This window comes from Canis lupus, chromosome 11, assembly GCF_003254725.2.
Source record: "Canis lupus dingo isolate Sandy chromosome 11, ASM325472v2, whole genome shotgun sequence".
NCBI classification, from domain to species: Eukaryota; Metazoa; Chordata; class Mammalia; order Carnivora; family Canidae; genus Canis; species Canis lupus.
The window spans coordinates 59,598,326-59,623,105 of record NC_064253.1 but is presented as its reverse complement, the minus strand read 5'-3'; the positions used below and the strand labels follow the sequence as shown (position 1 = coordinate 59,623,105).

The 24,780-nt window shown below is 35.2% G+C and overlaps 1 protein-coding gene across 3 annotated transcripts in view; it reads right to left on the bottom strand.

Annotated features, from left to right (window-relative positions):
- SMC2 (structural maintenance of chromosomes 2) overlaps nucleotides 1-24,780 on the bottom strand; it is a 63,417-nt gene that overhangs the window by 33,564 nt on the left and 5,073 nt on the right. For all 3 annotated transcript variants that reach the window (XM_049116334.1, XM_025432376.3, XM_025432377.3), the window contains exons 5-15: nucleotides 24,025-24,063; nucleotides 20,990-21,100; nucleotides 20,772-20,816; nucleotides 18,716-18,949; nucleotides 18,368-18,517; nucleotides 15,590-15,823; nucleotides 14,024-14,183; nucleotides 7,455-7,572; nucleotides 6,541-6,679; nucleotides 5,938-6,057; nucleotides 4,165-4,369 (exon numbers count right to left, since the gene is read on the bottom strand). In XM_049116334.1, coding sequence (XP_048972291.1) covers nucleotides 4,165-4,369; nucleotides 5,938-6,057; nucleotides 6,541-6,679; nucleotides 7,455-7,572; nucleotides 14,024-14,183; nucleotides 15,590-15,823; nucleotides 18,368-18,517; nucleotides 18,716-18,949; nucleotides 20,772-20,816; nucleotides 20,990-21,100; nucleotides 24,025-24,063 — 1,555 coding nt within the window. The remainder of the gene's footprint in view (nucleotides 1-4,164; nucleotides 4,370-5,937; nucleotides 6,058-6,540; nucleotides 6,680-7,454; nucleotides 7,573-14,023; nucleotides 14,184-15,589; nucleotides 15,824-18,367; nucleotides 18,518-18,715; nucleotides 18,950-20,771; nucleotides 20,817-20,989; nucleotides 21,101-24,024; nucleotides 24,064-24,780) is intronic.

The window sequence follows — 24,780 nt, the reverse complement described above, 5'->3', positions numbered from 1 at the left end:
AATAGCCATCTATGAAAAACCTACAGTTAATATCCTACTCAATGGGGAAAAACTGAGAGCTTTTACTCTAAGGTCTGAAACATAACAAGGATGCCCACTGTCACCACTTGTGTTCAACATGGTATGAAGTCCTAGCCACAGCAACCGGCCAACATAAAGAAATAAAAGGCATCCAGGTTAATAAAGAAATAAAACTTGCACTATTTGAATTATACTATATATAGAAACCCTGAAGATGCCACCAAAAAACTACTAGAACTGATCAATTAATTCAGTAAAGATGCAGGATACAAAATCCATGTACAGAAATATGTTGCACTTCTTTGTGTTAACAATGAATCGCCAAAAGAGAAACTAAGAAAATAATCCCATTTACAAAAGTGCACTGAGAATAATAGGATACCTAGAAATAAACTTAATGGGGTGAAAAACCTGTATTTCCAAACACTACAAAAACTGATGAAAGAAATGAAAGATGACGGAAAGGAAAAATATTCCATGTTCATTAAATGGAAGAACAAATATTGTTAAAATGTCCATATTACCCAAAGCAATCTATACATTTAATGTAATACCTATCAAAATGCCAACCAGGGTTTTTCACAGAACTAGAACAATCCTAAAATTTGTATTGACCCCCAAATAGTCAAAACAATCTTGAAATGAAAAGCAAAGCTGGATGCATCACAATTCTAGAATTGACTTCAAGTTATATTACAAAGCTGTAGTAATCAAAACAGTATGGTACTGGCATAAAAATAGACATTATAGATCAATGGAATAGAAACTCAGAAATAAATCCACAATTATATGGTCAACTAATCTCTCACAAAGAAGGAACGAATATCCAATAGGAAAAGGACAGTCTCTTCAACAAATAGTGTTGGGAAACTGGTCAGTAATGCAATAAAAACAAAACAAAACTAGACCACTTTCTTTTGCCATACATCAAAATAAACTTAAAATGGAATAAAGACAGAGCTGTGAAACCTGAAACCATAAAATTTTCCGAAGACAGTACATACAGTAACGTCACCGACGTAGGTCACAACGATACTTCTCTAGGCACATCTCCCAAGGCAAGGGAAATGGAAGCAAAAATAAACCTTTGAGACTACATGAAAATAAGCTTCCACACAGCAAAGGAAACGATCAACAATACTAAAAGGCAGCCTACATAATGGGAAAAGATATTTGCACCTGACAAAGCTGATAAAGGATTAGTATCCAAAACATAAAAAACTGATAAAACTCAACAACTCAAACCCAAAAAATTCAATTAAAAAATGAGCACAAGACATGAAGAGATATTTCTCCAAGTAAAAAATACAGATGGTCAATAGACAGGAAAAGATGCTCAACATCACTCATCAGGGAAATGCAAATCAAAACAATAAGGGTATCACCTCCTATCTGTCAGAATGGGTAAAATGAGAAACACAACAGACGAATGTGGAAGAAGATGTGAAGAAACAGCAACTTTTGCACTGGTGGCAGGAATGCAAACTAGTGCAACCACTGTGGAAAACAGTGGGGGAGACTCCTCAAAAGGTTAAAAATGGAACTACCGTATGGTCTATCAATCACACTACTGGGTATTTATCCAACAAATATAAAAACACTAATTCAAAAGGATATATAAACCCTTATGGTTATTGCAGCATTATCTACAGTATCCAAATTATGGAACCAGCCCACCTGTCTACTTACTGACTGATGAATGGCTAAAGAGGTCACCTGTGTGTGGGTTAAACACACACACACACACACACGAATTATTCAGCCATAAAAAGGAATGATATAACACCTAGAGCTCATTGAATCAAGTGCCCTCCTTAATGCCAATCTCTGTTAACCGATCCCCCCACCCATCTCCCCTTCCAACAACCCTCAGTTTGTTTTCTATATTTAAGAGTCTCTTATGATTTGCCTTCCTCTCTATTTTCCTCTTATTTTTCCTTGCTTCCCCTATGGTCATGTTTTGTTTCTTAAATTCCACAAGTGAAATCACATATTTGTCTTTCTCTTATTTTGCTCAGCATAATACCCTTTAGTTCTTTTTATCAAAAGACTTCATTCATCTATTCATGAGAGATAGAGAGAAACAGAGACACAGGCAGAGGCAAAAGCAGGCTCCCTGTGGAAAGCCTGATGCAGAACTCGATCCTGGGACTCCAGGATCACACCCTGGGCCAAAGGCAGACACTCAATCACTGAGCCACCCAGGCATCCCAATATCCTTTAGTTCTATCCATGTCATCGCAAATGGCAAGATTTCATTTTTTTGATGGTTGAGTAATATTCCATTATTTGTGTATGTGCATACATATACCGCACACTCACCATCTTTATCCATTCATCTGTTGATGGACATCTGGGCTCTTTCCAGAGTTTGGCTATAGTGGACACTGTGGCTATAAACAGGGGTGCGAGCACCCTTCAGAGCACTGTTTGTAAATTTTGGGTAAATACCTAATAGTGAAATTGATGGGTGGTAGGATACCTCTATTTTTAACTTTTTGAGGACCTCCACAGTCTTCCAAAGTGGCCGCACCAGTCTGCATTCTCACCACAGTATAAGAGGTTCCCCTTTTACTACATCCTTGCCAACATCTCATTTCCCAAGTTGTTAAATTAAGCCATTCTGACTGGTGTGAAGTGGTATTTAATTGTGGATTTGTGTTTCCCTGATGCTGAGTGATGCTAATCATCTTTTCATGTGTCTGTTGGCCATTTGTAGGTCTTCTTTGGAGAAATGTCTGTTCATATCATCTGCCCATTTGTTAACTGGATTTGTTTTTTTCAGTGTTGAGTGTGGTAAGTTTTTTTTTTTTTTTTAAGATTTTATTTATTTATTCATGAGAGACACGGAGAGAGAGGCAGAGACATAGGCAAAGGGAGAACCAGGCTCCCTGTGGGGGGCCCAATGCAGGACTCAATCCTAGGCCCCCAGAGCCAAAGGCAGACATTCAACCACTGAGCCACCCAGGCTCTGGAGTTTGCTAAGTTCTTTATAGATTTTTGGATACTAGCCTTGTATCTGGTAAGGCATTTGCAAATATCTTCTCCCATGCCCTAGGTTGCCTTTTGGTTTTGTTGACGGTTTCCTTTGCTGTGCAAAAGCTTTTTATCTTGATGAAGTCCCAATAGTTCATTTTTGCTTTTGCTTCCCGTGCCTTTGGAGACCTGTCTTGAAAGAAGTTGCTGCAGCGAGGTCAGAGGTTGCTGCCTGTGTTTTCCTCTAGGATTTTGATGGATTCCTGTCTCACGTTTAGGTCTTTCATCCATTTTGAGTCTATTTTAGTGTATAGTATAAGAAAGTTCCAGTTCCTTTTTACTTTTAATTCATTTAGTACAGAGTATTTTTTTGGTATTAATCTTGTCTCCTAGACTTTCTTTTCATTGCTATTTGTCTCATATCTTGTGTATCTTTTTAGATATTTATTTTTACCTCTTTTTCATTAGATTTAAGCTCCAAAATAAAGCCCCCCAAAAAATCCCACAACCCTGAAAGTAAATAAAGTCAAATCCAGGGACGCCTGGGTGGCTCAGTGGTTGAGCATCTGCCTTCGGCTCGGGTCATGATCCCGGGGTCCTGGGATTGAGTCCCGCAGAGGGCTTCCTGCATGAAGCCTGCTTCTCCCTCTGCCTGTGTCTCTGCCTCTCTCTGTGTTTCTCAAGAATAAATAAATACAATTTTTTAAAAAGTTAAATCCATAAATCTTTACACTTCAATATAAGATTTTTAAGTCATTAGTAAACTGATATGCTTAATAAATATTTTCTGCTTCTCCTTTTTTAATCTTACGTATTTCCTAGAGCTAAATGAACTAATGGTATGGTTCCTGGCATATCCTAAGTTCTCAACATATAGAGGAAAGAATCTTTAGTAACTTTTCAACATTAGCTCTGAAGTCTAGCTCTCTGAGTTAAAATACTTAGCTCTAACACTATTTGAGTTACTAAATGACTTACTAAATTTTTCGAATTTCAATTTCATTCCCTCTAAAAAAAATGGGAAAAATAATAAAACTACTTTATAGAACAGTTATAAGGAATAAATGAGAAAAAAGGCAAATATGGATAGCACCTAGCACAGAGTGAATTAAATAAATATCAGCTATTTTTATTCTTTGCAAATAAACAAGAAAGCAAGCAACCTACCTCCACTCAATGTCCCATGAGGATCAAATACCTCACCTCCTAGAGTTACAGTTCTAGTCATTATTCTTTTGTCGAAAGCCACCTTTTTTGCATTATCCATATTATTACAAACAAACGTTGTTCCAAAGACAAATTCCATTGCTTTCTGAAGTTCTGGTTTGTATTCAACCAGGGAAAGAGCCACATGAACATTGTTAGGACCAACCTGTGGGAAAACAACAGATATATCACAGTACATACTACTACCTTCCTTACATTATTTTATAAAACAGAACTACTATACTACAAGTTTAATTAACTTACCTAGCACTACAATTCCTTTTGAAATTTCTAAAATACTATGGAAAATCAAGAGTTTTAGAAAAAATTTCAGGTTTAAACAATGAAACTTTTATGGCTAGGTAAAATATTTAACTAAAGTACCAAGCATTATGAGACTGTCTATTAACAGCAGAAGGCAGCACCAAATTTCTAAATCCAAAATGGATTACTTGGACACATCTTAGTTAAAATAAAGCAACTGCTAGATCAACACAATTACACAAAATGTTTTGTTTCAATTATTAGTCATTTGTTTGTTCTAAGAAAATACTTTTTCATTCAAGTTAAACACGGGAGGGCAGCCACCTATCAGTTACAGAAAAACACAACTAACAATTGCCAGGGCAAAAAAAATGTTAAATCTCTGTTTTATTTTGATCCAACTGCCTCTTCTCAACCTTTGTTGATGTGTACTTCTGCCCATCTTTTTAAAACAATTAAGCATCCTTTAAGGAACTTAGTAGCAACAAAAGAAATCAAAATGAAGGCAGTTCTGTGTAATAAATGTTCAGCATTGCCCTCTAACACCGCAGCTACCATTAAAAAGGTCTGGTTAAGGGACCTGCGTAGAAGTATTTTTGTTGTTAGCTGAGATCCCCATTTACTTCTTTGGACTTGTCCAAAAAAATGAAGTAACTTCCAAAACCTTCCAGACCCAATGGTGATTATTCAAAGTAAACAAAATACTAACCAAAACACTACCTTTCAATTACTCTGCACTAATTTTCCTTCTCCTAAGAGTATACATGTCAATACAACTGTATTTTAAAATAATTTTCAGTGAAGGCTGATAACATAAGGATTGGCTTCATGTTATTACCCAATATTACACAACTATAATTGCCTTTTAAATGTATTGCCTTGTGTTCCTCTGGAGTTTACTTTTTTGTTATTGTGTTTTTGGTTTTGTCTGTTTTTACTAATATCCATAACACTTTAGATCCACCTCAGCAGCTGACTGGATAGCCTGGTTCTCTGCTTTGCTTGTCCACAGGATGGAAAGCAACCTAGAGAAACTCACAGAGAAGCAGCCCTGTTATGTAAGGCTGATAGATACCCCCTGTAACAGTTGTTACTGTGGGCAGTTAAACTGCGCCTGGCATGAAAAAAACTGAAGAATTCTGGTATTTATAAGCTCTGTAATTCTAGCAACTCAGAGATTAGAAATGTAATACTATCATGTGATAGTCATGTAACCTGACTGAAGATTTAAAGACATTTTAACATTACAACTTTGAAAGATCAAAGGTAGTTTTAGTTTTCTACCACTGCTATTCCCCTTTCATCTAATTTCACAAAAGCCAACTCTTTTTTTGTAAGCTTAAATGTTTAAGGCATGGTAACAACAACATTTTATGGTTCTACATATGATTATGTCCCCCAAGTTAATCTCCTCTAACTAAAACAAAACAAAAAACGAAGATTTAGATAAAACACATAAAGAAGACTTACAAGATTCTGAGCAACCCTCAGAGTTTCTGGAGCAATACATCTGGCTGAAATTTTATTGAGTGGAATTATAGTGTATCGACGTTTCAGTTCCCCCTTTTCTAGTAACTTTTTTCCAGTAACCTAAAACATTGTGCATTTGAAATGAAAACATAAGATATTAATGACAGAAAACATTCAGAGGGAAAGAATGCAAGTTTAGGAATCCATAATTAAATGTTTAGTGCCTACTGAGGGAGGCACTTGACGGGATAAGCACTGGGTGTTATACTATATGTCAGCAAATCAAACTCCAATAAAAAAATATACATACATACATACATACATAAATAAAATAAATGTTTAGTGCCTACTATGTGAACAATCAAAGGTCTAAAACTGGTAATATGCATTCTGGATTCCTGAGTAAGCATGACACTTCTTTGGGAATACAGTTCATCAAATATAATCAGTAATATAATAAAAAGCCATTAAATGAATAAATGTACCTGTAAAGATAAGCAACCTTACGAATATCTTAAAATATCGAGACATTACTCAATTCTAGCAGCTCATGATATTTTCAACTACAGAACTGTAAATTTTCTTTAATTAAAATTAATTTACCTCTGTGTCTACTACAACATTGTAGAGCCGTTCCCCAGCTACTAATTCTAAAGCTGTGGTTGTAGAAGTATCTTTCACACTAATCAGAGAAGCTACAAGTCCTTTCACACAATTTCTATTCCAGTTCTTCTCTGGATCTCTAAAATAGAACAGTTGACAAAAATTAATCTGAAATAATAAAACAGAAAAGGTTGTATTTTACTAGGTAAGATTTCTTCCTAACAACACATTAAAAGAGAAGCTTATATGCTTTTAAGAAAAACAAAAATTTTTAAATGTTCCAGCTGACTAGACAACTATTGTTTTCAGTCAAAAGATCTTTCAGTACATACTGTTTTCAATGAAACTAAAATAACTTTGATGTTATGATCTTTAAAAAAAAAAAAAAAATTTCAGAGACAGAGAGGGGGGGAGAGAGAGAGAACATGTGAGAGTGAGAATCAGAGGGAGAGGGGAAGCAGATTCTGCTGGGCTTGGAGCCCCACATGGGGATCAATCTTGGAATCCTGAGATCATGACCTGAACTAAAACTAGGAGTTAGGTGCTCAATCAGCTGAGCCACCCAGGCGCTCCTGATGTTATAATCTTTGTAATACATATACTACTCTAAGTATTCCTTGAAAAATACCCATGTTTTGAAACAAATTGTAAAATGTTAACGTAGATATCTAAAGAAAATTTTGATTGAGATTTAATTTTCTTCATTTTGGTCTTTAGAATTCCTACTGCCAACACTTGAAACATTTCAATAAACATTTAAGAATATAAGAATAAAAAATGCCAATTAAAGGAAAACAGCTTACAATGTTTTTCATACAGAAATCCTGATGTTAATAAAATTTTCAAACTGTCTTCCAGCTTAAAAATATATCTTGGCTATTACCACATTAAAATTTAAGGTTTAAATATCTTACCTGTAGGCAAATTGAATATTAGGAAATCTGGCTAAGAGAGCTTCATATGTTTCTTTCAATCTACTGATATCACGAGATAGCTGCCTGCGCTTTTCCAGAAGTCCTTCCTCCTTGTTTTCTGAACAGTAAATCACAAGTAAATTGGCATAAAGCTTTTAAAAATGCAAACATTCTATAGTTTTAAAGAAACTAACAGTAATCTCTATTTCCAAAGCATTCCTAGAAGCAAAATACAAATTTCTGGTATGAAATAAAAGGATGCTTAACATGAAAGGTCAAATAGACATTATTACCAACAAATAACAGAAATTTTCATTCTGAAAGCAATATAAGAGTTGAATAACTGAATGGGAACATACAAATGACTTTTTGAGTTTTCAAGTGGCACTTTGGTGACCGAAGCAGGAAATGGTCAGTAGTTGTTTTTAAAAAATTCAGAGCTGGGAAAATGGAGAATCTTAATCTCCCCATGTCCCATGGATTTAACTAGATAACAAACACATCAATGTAAATAACCCAGAAAACGTCCCAAAGATTGGCACAACACTCTCCACAGCTAAGTTTAGAGAAGAGACCACGTCAAAGAGGGTAGGAAGGGCATATGCAGAGAGGTTCGGAAGATACTATATACACCAGTCCTACTATGGCCCGAGCAGGAGGCTGGGATCAGGCATCTGGTCTGACTGTAGCCTCACCCACCAAGAAAAGTCTCTCAGGGGACAACATAGGGAAAGCAACAAGCAGTTCCATGCTAATCCATCTCCGGCAAACGCCTAGTCTGACTCAGCTCAAACCCAAAGCAGTCCCAGACTGGCCCACTAACAACACAGGGTACAAACCCTGTCCATGACAGGCAAAGAGACATTCCAGACAACTAGACTGAAGGCAAAAGCAGCTGAGCCATAACAGTAGGCTACACACATGACATAAAACCACTAAAGCATCAGGTTCTGATACCACTAAAGCATCAGGTTCTGGTGAACAGGAGACACTGCACTGCAGGGCACTATAGGTATTCAGCTTCATAAGGTCACTACTTTCAAGATCAGGAGATTTAGCTAATGTTCCTAACATATAAAAACAGACACAAAGTTAGTCAAAATAGGGGATACAGGGATATATCCCAAAGGAAAGAAGAAGACAAAATCATAGTAAGAGAACTAAATGAAACACAAATATGCCTGATAAACAATGTAAAGTAATGATCATAAAGATATTCACTGGACTTGGGAAAGACTGGACTTCAATGAGACCCTTAACAAAGAGACAGAAAACATTAAAAAACAAACAAACAAACAATCAGAGATGAAGAACTCAATAACCAAAATTAAAAATATACAAGTTGGAACAAACAGCAGACTACAGGAGGCAGGAGGACAGATAAGCAACCTATAGGACAGAGTAACAGAAAGCAATCAAGCTGAACAGGTGATAGAAAAAAAATAAAAAATGAAAACAGACTTACAGAAGTCAGCAATACCATCACGCATAATAACTTTCAGGAACAGAAAATTTGAAGAAATAATAGCTGAAAACTTCCCGAATCTAGGGAAGGAAACAGAAATTGAGATCCGGAGACAGAGCCCCCAACAAAAATCAACCCAGGGAGTCCAGACCAAGACAAAGTAGTGATAAAGAGGAATTTAAAAAATAGCAAGAGAAAATAGTTACAAACAAGGAAACTCCATAGGCTATTAGTTGATTTTTCAGTGCAAATCTTGCAAGCTAGAAGGGCGTGGCATGATACTCTCAAGTGCTGAAAGGCCACCAAGGCCATCTGTCCACCAAGGCCATCATTCTTTTCAAATGCACATGGAACATTTTCCAGAACAGATCCCATATTAGGCCACAAAAGAAGTCTCAACAAATTCATGCCATGCATCTTTTCTGACCACAATGCTATAAACTAGAAATCAACCACAAGAAAAAGTCTGCAAAGAGCACAAACACATGGAGGACAAAAACATGCTACTAAAGAATGAATCAGTCAATCAAGGGGCGGGGGGGGGGGGGGGCGGGAATAAAATACATGGAGACAAATGAAAATGAAAACACAATGGTCCAAAATAGTTGGAATGCAGCAAGCTGTTCTAAGAGGAAAGTTTAAAGCAATAATGGCCTACCTTGAGAAGCAAGAAATACCTCAAATATCCTAACCTTTTACCTAAAGGAGCTAGAAAGAAGACAGACAAAACCCAAAACCAGAAGAAGGAATAATAAAGTTAGAGCAGAAACAAATGAAATAGAACTAAAGAACAGAACAGATAAAAGAAACCAAAACTTTAAGCCAGACTCAATAAGAAAATAAGGAGGACAAAACAAATGAAATCAGAAATGAGGAAAAATAACAACCAACACCACAGAAATACAAACTGTAAGAGAATATTATGAAGAAATATATACAAACAAACTGAATAACCTAGAATAAACTCCTAGAAACATATAACCTAACCAAACTGGAACAGGAAGAAATAAAAAATTTTAACAGACTGACTACCAGCAGTGAAGCTGAATCAGTAATATAAAAACTCCCAAAAAGCAAAAGTCCAGGACCAGACGCCTTCATAGGCAAATTCTACCAAATATTAAAGAACAGTTAATACCTATTCTTCTCTCAATCTATTCCAAAAAATAGAAAAGGAAAACTTTCTAATTCATTTTATGAGGCCAGCATTACCCTGATTAAAAAAACAAAGATACCACACAAAAAAGAGAACTAATAAGAGCCAGTATCTCTAATGAACATAGATGCAAAAATCTTCAACAAGGTATTAGCAAACCAAATCCTACAATACATTAAAAGAAATCATTCACCACAACCAAGTGTGAATTATTCCTGGTTAAACATTCATAAATCAGTCATCGTAATATGTCACATCAACGGGATCCCTGGGTGGCGCAGCGGTTTGGCGCCTGCCTTTGGCCCAGGGCGTGATCCCGGAGATCCGGGATCGAATCCCACGTCAGGCTCCCGGTGCATGGAGCCTGCTTCTCCCTCTGCCTGTGTCTCTGCCTCTCTCTCTCTCACTGTGTGCCTATCATGAATAAAAAACAAAACAAAACAAAAAAATATGTCACATCAACAAGATAAGGGATAAAAACCGTAAGATCATTTCAATAGATAAAAAGCATTTGACAAAGTACAATATCCATTCATAATAAAAGCCTTCAACAAACTAGGTTTAGAGGATATATACCTCAACATAATAAAGACTCTATAGGAATAAACCACAGCTAACATCATAATGGGGAAAAAAAAATGGAGCTTTCCCCTAAGATCAGGAACAAGACAAGGATGCTCACTCTCACCAATTGTATTCAACAATGGTACTAAAGTCCTATCCACAGTGATCAGCCAAAATGGAAATAAAAGGCATCCAAATTAGTAAAGAAGTAAAACTTTCACTATTTCCAGATGGTACGATACTACGTATAAAAAGACCGAAAGATCCACCAAAAAAACTGCTAAAAACTGATAAGTGAATTCAGTAAAGTTGCAGGATACAGAATCAATGTACAAAAATCTACTGCCTTTCTATGCACCAATAATGAAACAGCAGAAAGATCTATATGCCAATAATTAGACAGCAGAAAGAGAAATTAGGAAAAGATTCCATTTACAATTGCACAAAAAATGATAGAACACCTAGAAATAAACTTAACAAGGAAGTAAAAGATCTATACTCTGAAAACTATAAAACACTGATGAATAAAATTGTAGACAACATAAACAAATGGGAGGATATTCCAGGTTCATGAATTAGAAGAACAAATAGTGTTAAACTCTCCATACTACTCAATCTACAGATTTAATGCAATCTCTACCAAAATAACTATCATTTTTCACAGAACTACAACAAACCATCCTAAAATTTGTATGGAACCACAAAAGACCCTGAATAGCCAAAGCAATCTTGAAAAAAAAAAAAAAAAAAAAGAACTAAACTGGAGGTATTACAATCATAAATTTTAAGATATACTATAAAGATGCAGTATTCATAACAGGCACAAAAGTGGACACATAGATCAATGAAATATAAAAGAGAACCCCCAAATACACCCATTATTATACGGTTAATTAATCTTTGACAAAGCTGGAAAGAATATACAGTAGGAAAAAGCCCCTACAACAAGTGGTGCTAGGAAAACTGGACAGCTGTCTGCAAAAGAATGAAACTGGACACTTTCTTACACCATAAACAAAAATAAACTCAAAATGGGTTAAGGACCTAATAATGTGAGACTTTTTTAAAACCAAAAAATCCTAGAAGAAAGCACAGGCAATAATTTCTCTGATACTGGCCATAAAAACATTTTTCTAGATAGATCTTCTAAGGCAAGGGAAACAAAAGCAAAAATAAACTATTGGGACTATGTCAAAATAGAAAGCTTCAGTACAACAAATGAAACAGCCACCAAAATTAAGACAATCTATGGAATGGGAGAAGGTATTTGCAAATGACATATCCATTAAAGGTTAGTATCCAAAATATGTAAAGAACTTCTACAACTCAACACTAAAAAAATAAATAATCCAGTTAAAAACGGGCAGAAGACAAATAGACATTTCTGCAAGACATACAGATGGCCAACATACACATGAAAAGATGCTCAACATTACTCATCACCAGGCAAATGTAAATCAAAACCACAATGAGATATTAGTTCATACCTATTAGAATAGCTAACTAAAATAAAAAAAACCCAAGAGACAACAAGTGGTAGCAAGGATGTGGAAAAAAGGAACACTTGTGCACTGTTGATGGGGATGCAAAATAGTGTAAACAATTTGGTAAACAAGATGGAGGTTCCTCAAAAAAGTAAAAATAGGATTATCATATAATCCAATAATTCCAATACTGGATATTTACCCAAAGAGAATGAAAACACGAATTAAAAAAAAAAAAATACACACTCCTATGTTTACTGCAGAATTATTTGCAATAGCCAAATTATGGAAGCAGTCCATGTGTCTATCAATAGATGAATGGATAAAGAACATATAGTATAGACAGACAATGGAATATTACTCAGCCACAAAAAAGAATGAAATCTCTCCATTTGCAACATTGGTGAATCTGGTGAGTATAATGCTAAGTGAAATAATTCAATCAGAAAAAGACAATTACCATATGATTTCACTCCTGTGGAATTTAACAAAAGAACAAATAAGGAAAAAGAGAGACAAACCAAAAAACCACTTTTTTAAAAGATTTTATCCACTTATTCATGAAAGATAGAGAGAGGCAGAGAGAGAAGCAGGCTTCCTGTGGGGAACCCAATCCAGGACTTGACCCCAAGACTCTGGGACCACGCCCTGAGCCAAACCAAACACTGAGCCACTCAGGTATCCCCCAAAAACCACTCCTAACTATAGTTAAACTGATGGGGAGGTGATAAGGGGATGGGTGAAATGAAACAAGTGGTTTAACAGTACATTTATGATAAACACGGAGTAATGTATAGAATTGTTGAATCACTACACTGTACACATGAAACTAATATAACACTGTATGTTAAGTATACTGGGATTTAAAATAAAATAAAACAAAACAAAACAGCTGTTTTATACTTAGTTGACCCTTAAACAATGGGATGGTTGTTGCGGGGAGAGGTTGGGGCACTGACACCCCTCTCCCATGAAGTTCTAAATCCATGTTTAACTTTTTTTTAAGTAGTCTCTGGCCCAAAACAGGTTTTGAACTCACAACCTTGAGATCAAGAGCTGTATGCTCTACCAACTGAAGCAGATATCCCTCAATCTGTGTTTAACTTTTGATCCTCAAACTTAAACTTAATGAACCAAACATCGACAAGAAGCTTTACTGATAAGATAAATGGTTAACACATATTTTCTATGTCATATGCGTTATATGTTGTATTATTACAGTTAAGTAAGCTACAGAAAATTGTAAGGAGGGACACCTGGGTGGCTCAGCATTTGAGTGTCTGCCTTTGGCTCAGGACGTGATCCCTCGGTCTGGAATCGAGTCCCACACATCGGGCTTCTTGCAGGGGGCCTGCTTCTCCCTCTGCCTATGTCTATGCCTCCCTCTGTCTCTCATGAATAAATAAAATATTTAAAAAAGAAAGAAAGAAAAATGTAAGGAAAATACATTTATAATACCCAGTTGTATTTATTTAAAAAAAAAAGTCTCAAGTAGACTCATGCAGTTCAAACTTAGGTTCAGGGATCAACTGTTCTATACTTATACTAACATCCATTAATAGAGTCAAAAAAAATTCCTACTTGCTATTTCCTTTATTTATTTATTTATTTATTTATTTATTTATTTATTTATATTTTTATTTTTAAGATTTTACTTATTTATTCATGAGAGACAGAGAGACAGAGAGGGAGAGAGGCAGGCAGACAGACATACACAGGCAGAGGGAGAAGCAGACTCCATGCAGGGAGCCCAATGTGGGACTTGATCCGGGATCTCCGAGATCACATCCTGAGCCAAAGGCAGACACTCAACCACTGAGCCACCCAGACATCCCTAATTTAGTTTCTATCAACAATCACTGCCTCCTAATGATTTAATATCAGGTGTTTAAATGCAAACCTTCATAATTTAGCTTCTTCATTTCAGCTTCTAGTTTTTCTTTAAGTTTCTTCACAGCCTCTAAAGCTTCTTGATCTTTCCTGTAGCCACTATCCATCTTCTTAACTTCAGCCTGTTTAGTCTTTAATTCTTGTTGGGCATGTTTCAACTTCATCTGAGCCTGTTATTGAAAATTTAATAGACTATTTGAGGCAGATAGTGCTAGTGATTAAATGACCATAGATGCAGATTGGTTTAAGAAACATCAGACTTAAAATGTAACTATTAGGTGACTTGCATTAATATTTCAAGAGATGAATCATTTCCCAGTATTTTCTCCTCAGAAAACAACTCAGTCTAGACAAATAAATGCTTAACATAAGTCATTACTTATAATTTAAATCCGTTTTTAGATACTTATAAAAGATGACATTACTGAGTTCAAAAATTATATTGAAGAATAACTGCCATTAGCTGTTAAATTAAAAACACAACAGAAATCTAGTAATCAGAACACTAGTTCTCTTCCTTTCCACTTACGTATGCCCGTTTGTTATTTGTGTATTTTTGAGTGTTGTTCAATTAACAATGGAGAAACTGTACTGAGCAATAAGAAAATTCAACTGGAACAGGAAACTAACAAGAGAAATTTCAATGCCAGAAGTTTGATATTCAAATGCTAGTTTATATAACTAAGGACTGTTCCTTAAAAGCATGAACTCATATTCTGAGATCGAACTGGATGTGTCATCCAAGACTGAATAATGGTGGACTTTTCCCAATATACAGTAAGTTACAGAAAATCTGAGAGGACTAGCAAGTTTTTTTGTTATTGATCTCTTACAAATTTCTTGTGACCATCATCTTTGAATGGAAAAGTTGCAAATGCATAACAGAAATGTTGAACAGGAGTAATACAACACAGACACAAACATCTGTATTTTTAAAGAGGAGTCTTCTTTTAAAAGATAATGTGTGAAAAAATATATTTTTTCTTTCTGCCCTCAAAACTCTTGCATGTATAGGACTTTAAAAGCTGTACAACTATCTAAACAAATTTGAAAGCCTGAATGACAAGCTTTGAAGATTATGAAATCAGTGTAGGGAAATGGAAGACTAGAAAGACTAAGAGGGAGGTAGAGATAACCTCAAGGATGAAAGGTAAGGACTAAGTGTGGGGGCACAGAATTGGGCAGGATGTTTGTTGTCCTGTTAGAGCTTAAGACTGTGACTTTATGTTGCCACTAAAACAGCAAAAACAACAAACTAACCTCAAATATTTCATACAATACTACAAATAGAATAAAGCATTTATTGCATTTACAATTTCAACTAATCTAGGAGGGTATTTAATGTTATAGCATCTCAAACTATTGTCATCAATATTTAGCAGTTAACATATTTGAATTTCATTGTGCTATAAAACACCTCATTTCATTAGGTGCTATAAAGCAGCAAGATAACAAATTCCTTCACATCGATCTGATTATTTTCATCATTTTATAACAACTGTCAAGGCATAGCAGCTTCTTAAGAAAAAAAAAAAAAAAAAAGAGCAATCACACAATCATTAATGTCTATATTTACCTGTTTGGCTTCTGTCTGAGCTTTACTTATGTCATTTTTACAGGCCATCATTTGACCAGCAAGAGTTGCTTCTGCACCATCTTCATTACTAGACAATCCAGCGGAAACAGCATTGAAGTGCTGCTGTGCAGCAGCCAAAGCTTCAGCATCTTTATTACTTGCTTCTTGAAGGGCATTCAGCCCATCTGTTATCTTTTTAACCTCTTTTTCCTTTGCTGCTAAAGTTCTAGAATCCTTCAGGAAGAGTTTCAGATTGGAAAATATTATGTTTTAGGAAAGATTCCCATTTTTTCTTATATACCTATGCCCTTATGTCATCAAATTTCATAGCATTCTGAAGTGGGCATGGTTAAAAGGAAAATAATTTAACCATCCTAACTTTAAAACTTTATTTCCATTTTTCAATTCACCCTCTCTGTTTTCGGGATAAATGTACCCTTATACTACCAGAAATACTTTTATTCCACATGCTACAATCTAATTCAGAAATTAGTTAAATAATAGCACAAACCAGTCATTTGAAGAAACTAAAAAATAACTTTCTAGAGCTCTAAAAAAGTAATAACCATTCTACTCCAGGCTTCAAAGTGAAGATTGTAGGACTAAGAACATGTACATGAAAATTTATAAACTATCAAAAGCCATAAAATTTAAATATTAAATACTTGTGTGAACGGCATTACTAATACTTAATACCGTTTAAGTTATATACACTAAAACACCATATACGGTAAGATAACAGCCTGGGGCGGGGAATCCAGCTATATTATTTACAAGAAAGTGACCAAAAATTTTGGCCTACATGTTTAGCTCATGATTCATTAAATATTAGATATTTAACATCTACTGGGCATTGTTCTAGACATTAAAGACACAGGTCTTCAGTGACCCTATATTCTAGAGGGGAAGACATAGTAAAAAATAAAGCAAGGGACAGAAAGTGATGGGAACTACTATTTTAAGAAGAATGACGGAAGGCCTTTTTGTGATGACATTTTGAGCAGAAACCTACATGAAATAAAAGGAGTGATCATGCTGATGCTAGGGGGACACAACTACGCAAGCTCTGCAGAATATGCTTGGATGTTTGAGGAACTGTGGTTGGAGCAAAGTGACCGAGTGGAAAGGTGCCAGAAGTCCTAACATGTACAGTCTTGTGGACCATGGTAAAGGTGGTAAAGGCTGAATTTAATTATATATGTGACATTGAAACATTAAAGAACTTTAAGCCCAAGAGCGATGTGATCCAATTTATATTTCAGTTTCTGTGAAGAACAGACTGTAGAGCAGCAGGAGTAAAAGCAGGGCAAGTGGTAAGGACTCCATTACAGCATCCCTCTTGGGAGGTGACGGCCTACAGGTTAGCAGTGATGGAGGTGATGAAAAGTGGCTGTATTAAGGATGTACTTTTAAAGTCAGGAGAATTTTCTGACAGAGTTTGAGAAAAAAGAGAGAATGCAAGAGGATTCTAATTTCTAGATCCAACAATTAGGTTAATAGTGGTGCCATTTTCTGACGTGGGAAAATTCAGTACTGAAAAAGGTTTGGGTAGTTAGGGAAAACTTAAAAATTTTTATTTTGGATACATTAAGTTTTAGACTCTTTCTATGTATAAGTGTCAATCAAATAGCTGGACAAATAAATATAGAATTCAGGGAAAGAGTCCAGTTTAGTTAAAGATCTGAACATCACCATGCAGATGGTATTTTAGGGCTACCAGGCTGGATGGAACTACCTAAGAAATGAGTGCATATAAAAGAAGTTTGAGCACAAGCCCTGGGGCATGCCAACATTTGTATTTAGATTTGTCTCTCTAGATCAGATTCAATATTCCTATATTCAACCACCTAATCAACATCTCTACTTAGTTTAACAGGCACCTTAAGCTTATTATGTTCACAGTGTACTCCTATTTTCCACTAAGCTAATGGTAATGCTATTTCCAATTATCAAAGACAAAAATCTTCAGTATCCATCAGATCTTTCTTCCACTTTCAGCAACCAATCTGTCTGGACTACCTTATTGGACCTACCCTTAAAAATACTCATAAGATCCTATAATTTCTCTCAATACACCCATTTATACCGCTATCCTAGAGCTATCATTGGCACCTACCACCTGAATTACCTGCTTCTTCCCCTTATCTTTATATTATTCTCTAAATACCATGAAAGTACTATTAAAATATGAAAGATCTTGTTCTTCTCTTCTTAGCCAGCTACAGTAGCTTCCCATGTCACTCCGAATAAAGATCAGAGTCTTTCACGTCTTATAAAATCATGTTGATTGCGCTCCTTTTACCTTTCTGTATTCCTACTTAGTGCTAACTGGCCACAATTAGTCTCCCTGCATTTTTATTTCTAATACCGTAGGTACCTGGGACAACTGTTACTGGTACATCTTACCCCAGAGCCAATTTATTTTCATGGTTCTCGGACTTCCTTCAGGTCTTATTAATGAAATATCACCCTCTCAATGAGATCTCCAGTGGTTACCCAATTTAAAAATCCCTAATTGTACCCACCTCCTTTATATTCCTAAAACTCTCCCCTGCATTTTCTCCAAATCACTTATCACTATATAACACGCTATATATTTCACCTATTTTATCATCATTTTCCTCATTGGAATGAAGACCCAAAAGGCACTGGTCCAATCTGTCATTTTGTCCACTGCTCTATCTGTAGCCCAAACAACTGCACTTGGTCCATAGCACACACAAGCAATAAATATTAATGAAATGGACTTCATATTTACTGAACTCCGTATTTACTTACCTCAATCATATTTTTTTCTAGCTCTGTGCGTTTGTTCTCTTCACTTGCCAGATTTTTCTTCTTGAGATCAAAGGCACTTTGAGATTTAGTATTAACTCGCTGAGCTTCTGCAAGAGCATCTTCTAAAGATCGGAGTTTACCTCCAATTTCCTATAATCAAATGCATCCAAATCAATCAAAGTACTTATAATTTACTCATGCCATCATTTTCTTATAGGACTTCAAGACTGACTTTTTATAAGCTTATCATAAAGATTAACAAATCAATATGGAAGACTACATCCAGCGAACCTTAGTTACTATACATAATTTTTTACAGTATATCATCTCTTCTTATGTATGTCTGACCTTATCTTTTCCTTTTTCCAACTCTTCTATTTCATGACTAAGTGCTTTTATTTTTTTGTCATTCTCAGACAATTTTTCTTGAAGCTTTACAACTTTATCTTGCATTTCTTTTAACTCCTCAGCTGAGCGTTCTTTTGTATCTTCAGCCAGCAAAAACTGATAAGCAATATATAAGCGACTCAAATGTTCTATTTCCCTCATTATTTTTTGGTACTCCAAGTAAGAAGATCTTTCCTGGAAAAGAAATCACCAATAAAGTATAACTCAACCTTCATATTTTTCAACAAATTTAGAAAGACTCAAACTATAGCAACATGTATAAAACTTCCCATAACAGTTTTCATCTTCAGTTAGTGATCATGGATTATAGAAACTTAAACATTAGTGGCTTTTCAAATAGCATTATACCATCACCAGTGAATCCTATGTGGCTATTTCTTCTAATATATAATCAGGCAGTTGGGATTAACAAAGAAATGTAGATAAAAGGTTCATAAACTGAGGGTAGTAGTTTATCAGTATGACCTATACAACCACCAATAATACACTATTACATGTATTTTGTAGTAGTATTATCAAGATACCTACCCAACAATCAATTATGTAACTTATTTATAAACATATGCTTACACATTACTAACTTGATTCCATTAAGGACCTGCTAGCGTAGACAGAGTAATAATGAAAATCTCTGTAACTTACAGATGAAGAAATGAACTTGGTGTGGTTAAATGACCTAATGTCAGATTCAGAATGAATTTTGCAAAATCGGGTGTAAAACCTAGGTTTATTTATTTATTTTTAAGATTTTATGTATTTATTCATGAAAGACCCAGAGAGAGAGGCAGAGAAGACACAGGCAGAAGGAGAAGCATGCTCCATGCAGGGAGCCTGACGTGGGACTTGATCCCAGGTCTCTAGGATCACGCCCTGCACCAAAGGTAGTGCTAAACCGCTGAGCCACCCAGGCTGCCCAAAACCCAGGTTTAAACTCATGATCTAGGCGCACCTATGTGGCTCAGTTGTCTGAGGGTCTGCCTTCAGCTCAGGTCATGATCCCAGGGTCCGGGGCATCCCTGTTTGGTGGGGAGTCTGCTTCCTCCTCTATCCCTCTCCCCCTGCTTGTGCTCTTGTGTGCACTCTTTCTCAAATAAAATCTTTTTAAAAAAATAAATTCACTCTGATTTAGTGTTTTCTACTAAAACATGCCTATAAACAGGATACCTTCAAGATCACTATTCAGTCCTTCCAATAACATCCATAATACTATATGGATTCAGAAGACAACTTTGAGAAGTATTGAATTTTAATGAACATTTAATGAATTCCTAAATGCACAACTTTATTTATTTTTAAAGACTTTATTTATTCATGAGAGACATAGAGAGAGGCAGAGACACAGGCAGAGGGAGAAGCAGGCTCCATGCAGGAAGCCCGATGCAGGACTCGATCCTGGGACTCTGGGATCACAACCTGAACCAAAGGCAGACACTCAATTGCTGAGCCACCCAGGCGTCCCAATGGACAACTTTAAAATCAATACGCCCTCAATGCATTTTTTCACTGAAACGCTGATGGCGTCAGAAACTTTAAAAATTATAGAAAAATCCTGGACATGTTTCAGTTCCCTTCACTTACCAACTCTCTTGATAGCAATAATTACAGCGATAGCCTCTATTATCCTAGAAACTATCCACTCTACCAGCAGGAGTATTATGAATGTCATAACCTCAAGAAATGTCCCACTCAATTCTAATTATTCAGAAAGTCTAGACTTCTCTTCAACAAAGTGTTACATCATTATGAATCATTACAAAATGATTGGCATATCATTTTCTGGGATCACCAGTGATCTCTGAAATCATTATGATTAATAGATATGCAGAACATGTCTTCTACAAGCAGAAGGCTGATGATCAAATATCAACTCTTTAACTCCTTATTTCATCCTACAGAAAAATTCCTGTGGCACACATTTCATCTTTATTTGTATGATCTTAAATACCGTCACCAATTTTGAGACATTCTAGCTGGCAATCCTCTATACAGTATATACCTCTTTTAATTTTTGAATGGTTGGAGTAATCTCTTCTTCAAGTATCTGGAAAATAAAGGAAAATCAAATTTTTCAGTATGTAAAGTACCATTAAAAAAATTTGAAAGGAAAATACTATGAAGTCTAAGGAAAAATTGGGAGAGGGAATTTCCTCTTTGCAGTACAGAAACTCTAAAATTACTTTCATATTTAAAAATATTTTATGTAAATTTAATTACCGTCTTAATTTCTTTCAGCTTAGCCTCTTTTTTTTCTATAGTTTTCTGGGCAGCTATTTTTTTGTATTCATACATCCTGGTTCCAGCTGCTTCTTCTATCATGGACAAAATCTAGAAAGACAATTACGTTAATGTTTTAAGAATCCAAGATAAAGAACTTCATTTGAGTTTACATTAAGTATATCATTTAAGGTCTTAACTTCACTAAATATCTTACCAAATAATGCCCCAAATGGATCAAAGAAGTACATACAAATGCATGTATTCCCCATAGCCTTAACATTCAAGAAACTTTTCTGGCCTTTACGCCAACCTAAAAATCAAACTTCATGCTACACTGAGGATGTAGAGTAAAAACTCTTTTAAAATTGAAGCCAGGAATGTCTGGCTGGCTCAGTTGGCTGAGCATGTGACTGCTGATCTTGGGGTTGTGGGTTTGAGCCCCACATTGGGTACAGAGATTATCTAAAGATAAAAATTTAAAAATAAAATTGAAGCCAGTAACTCCTCTCTCTTTTCCTTCAAATATAAGTCTAAAAATCTAAAAAAAGTAAAGGCTAACAACATTCAGTTGTCGCTTTAGAGTAATCCTTTCTGACAACAGGATGAAGTGTGACATAACATGTGCATCCCAACCATGGCACTTGCTCTAAGAACTTGGGCAAGTAACTTAATTTGTTATGCCAGTTTCTTCATCCATAGGATACTTAGTATGTCACAATACTGTTGAGAATTACACAAAGTAATTTATGTGAAAACCACTCTGAAAAAGGTAAATACTCATCAATTACAATTTTATAAGTAGAACAATTTTGCCAGCACTCTTTTTCAGAGGCTTCAATTCATCATCAAGTCTTATCTCTAGAGGATTATTTCTCTCAAAACTTTTGATTTCTATGTATTTGTTAGGTTTCAAATTAGAAGTTTCCCCTTAAAATGTTATCTAAAGAAGATATGCATAACCTACAGGTTCAGAACAGACTGGTGTTATCAATTATCAGTTTTCTCTTAGTTCTTCCCAACAGAAAAGAGTAACTTTTGTTCTTGTACAAAACACGTATTCCTTCATACCAACTCTTTCAAGGGGGTTTCAAGAAAAAAATTAAAATTAAGTATTAATACCCTAAGCAATCCACTGTATGTAATGAATTAATTTCACTCAACTCTTTTTCTGTAGGGTTTAAGTCTAACATGGAACAATGGTTGAGAAGGGCTGCTTGATACAGTCATTGGGCACATAAAATTCTTAGAACACTGGTTAATAAACTCCTTGATATTTGTCATTGTGGGGATTTTTTAGATTTGACACCAAAAGCCAAGGCAACAAAAGCAAAAACTATATCAAACTGAAAACCTTCTGCAAAGCAAATTAAATTATAAACAAAATGAAAAGGTAACCTATGAGCAGGAGAAAATAGTTGTAAATCACAAATCTGCTACGGGTCTAACATAGAAATACATGAAGAATTTGTATATACAACTCAAAAGAAGAAAAACCAAACAATTCAATTTAAAAACGGAGAGAGGATGTGAACACACAGTTTTTCACAGAAGACATACACAGATGGCCAATGTGTATGTGAAAGGTACTCAGCATCACTAATCATCTAGGAAATGCAAATTAAAACCATGAGCTATTCCCTCTGTTGGAATGGCTATTATCACAAAGACAAGAAATATCAAGTGTTGGTGATGCTATGGGGAAAGGGAAACCTTTACATATTGTTGGCAGGTAGGAATGTAAGTTGGGTGCAGTCATTATAGGAAACTATGAAGGTTCCTCAGAAAACTAAAAATATAACTACCATGTAATCCAGCAATTCCATTCTGGCTATTTATCCAAAGAAAACAAAGGTACTAACTTGAAAAGGTATCAGCACCCTCATTTACAATACCAAGACATGGAAACAACCTAAGTGTCCACTGACAGATAAATGAATAAAAAGATGTGACATATATACATATATACACAATGGCATATAATAAAGCTATTTAAAAAAGAATGCAATTTTGCTATTTGTGACAATGTGGATAGAATTTGAGGGCATTATGCTAAGTGAAATAAGTCAGAGAAAGACAAATACCATATAACCTATATGCGGAATCTAAAAAGAAAAAAAAAAAAAAAAACCCTGAGCTTATAGAGAACATATTCATGGTTACCAAAGATGGGAGTTAGTGGGTGGGCAAAATAGGTCCAGGTGAAAAGGTACAACCTCTCAGTTATAAAAGTCCTGGGGATATACATGGTAGTCACCATGTTACAGCATGAGGACCATAATTAATAATACTGTATTATATATTTGAAAGTTACTAGGAGAGTAAATCTTAAAAGTTATCCTAAGAAAAAGAAAATTGTAACTGGTTATGGATGTTAACTAGATTTGTAAGGATCATTTTGCAACATCTACATATGTTTAATCACTACATCGCATACCAACTAATATGCCACTTCTACCTCTATTAAAAAAAAAAAAAAAAAAAAAAAATCTGCGCCCCAATGTCCCAGGCATTTTCTTATACATCCTCATTTAATCCTCAGAAAAGACATGAGGTATGGACTACTAACTCTAATTTATGGATAAAGAAACAAAGGATCAGAAGGGTTATGTTATACAACTTTAAAAAGGTGAAGTGGTAGGGCACCTGGGTGGCTCAGTAGTTGAGCATCTGCCTTTGGCTCAGGTCGTGACCCAGGACTCCTAGGATCAAGTCCTGCATCAGGCTCCCAAGGAGCCTGCTTCTCCCTCTACCTATGTCTCTGCTTCTCTGTCTCTCAAGAATAAATATAATCTTAAAAAAAAAAAAAAACAAATAAAAAAATGGGTAGGGAGGTATAGCGCCAAATAGTTTTATTTTTTTTTATTTTTTTATTTTTTTGCCAAATAGTTTTAAAAAAAAAATTCTTTACTAGCCACTTTTAAATCAATAATGTTTCTAAGAATTTTAATGGAAGAAATTTTTAAAAATTGATTTAAAAGATTAAAACACTATTCACAATTATAATTTTTACTGTCCACAAATAGCATCCTTACCTCTGGAGGTTTCATATTCAATACTTTGGTAATTCGGCCCTGAAAAATAAAATGGCAGTTACTATAATGATAAATTAATCACCTACCTAAAGGCATACATGTTTATCTTCACTGAAGCTGTTCCATCCTAATATACCAATCTTTAAGGAGTTCTTTCTTTAATCTACATGAAAAGATGTTTCTTTTATTATATTTGAGACCAAAGGTACCTTATAATTCCATAATTTTGCCAATTACCTTTTCACTTACCAGTGATATGGTTATTAAAAAATATGAAATTAACTCAGACCGTATTTCTGAGGCAACATTAATGATATAAAAGTGTCCAATAAGTATATAAATATATAAATTTTAGCATAATTGTTTAACACGTCTTTTTTTAAAGGCTACACTCCAAGATAATTTCTAGAAATAGACTGCACATTTGTGAGCCTCAAAAAGAATCGTAAAATCTTTTATTTCAATGCCAGAATATCGCTACCAAAAAAAAAAAAAAAAAAAAAAACAAGACAAAACCCCACTACCTAAGTCTCAGAGCATCATATTACTTAGGATTTAGATTATTTTTTTTTTAAGATTTTATTTATTCATGATAGAAACAGAGAGAGAGAGGCAGAAACACAGACAGAGGGAGGAGAAGCAGGCTCCATTCAGGGAGCCTAAAGTGGGACTCCATCCCAGGAATCTGGGATCACCCGGAATCAAAGGCAGACGCTCAACCACTGAGCCACGCAGGCATCCCAAGGATTTAGATTC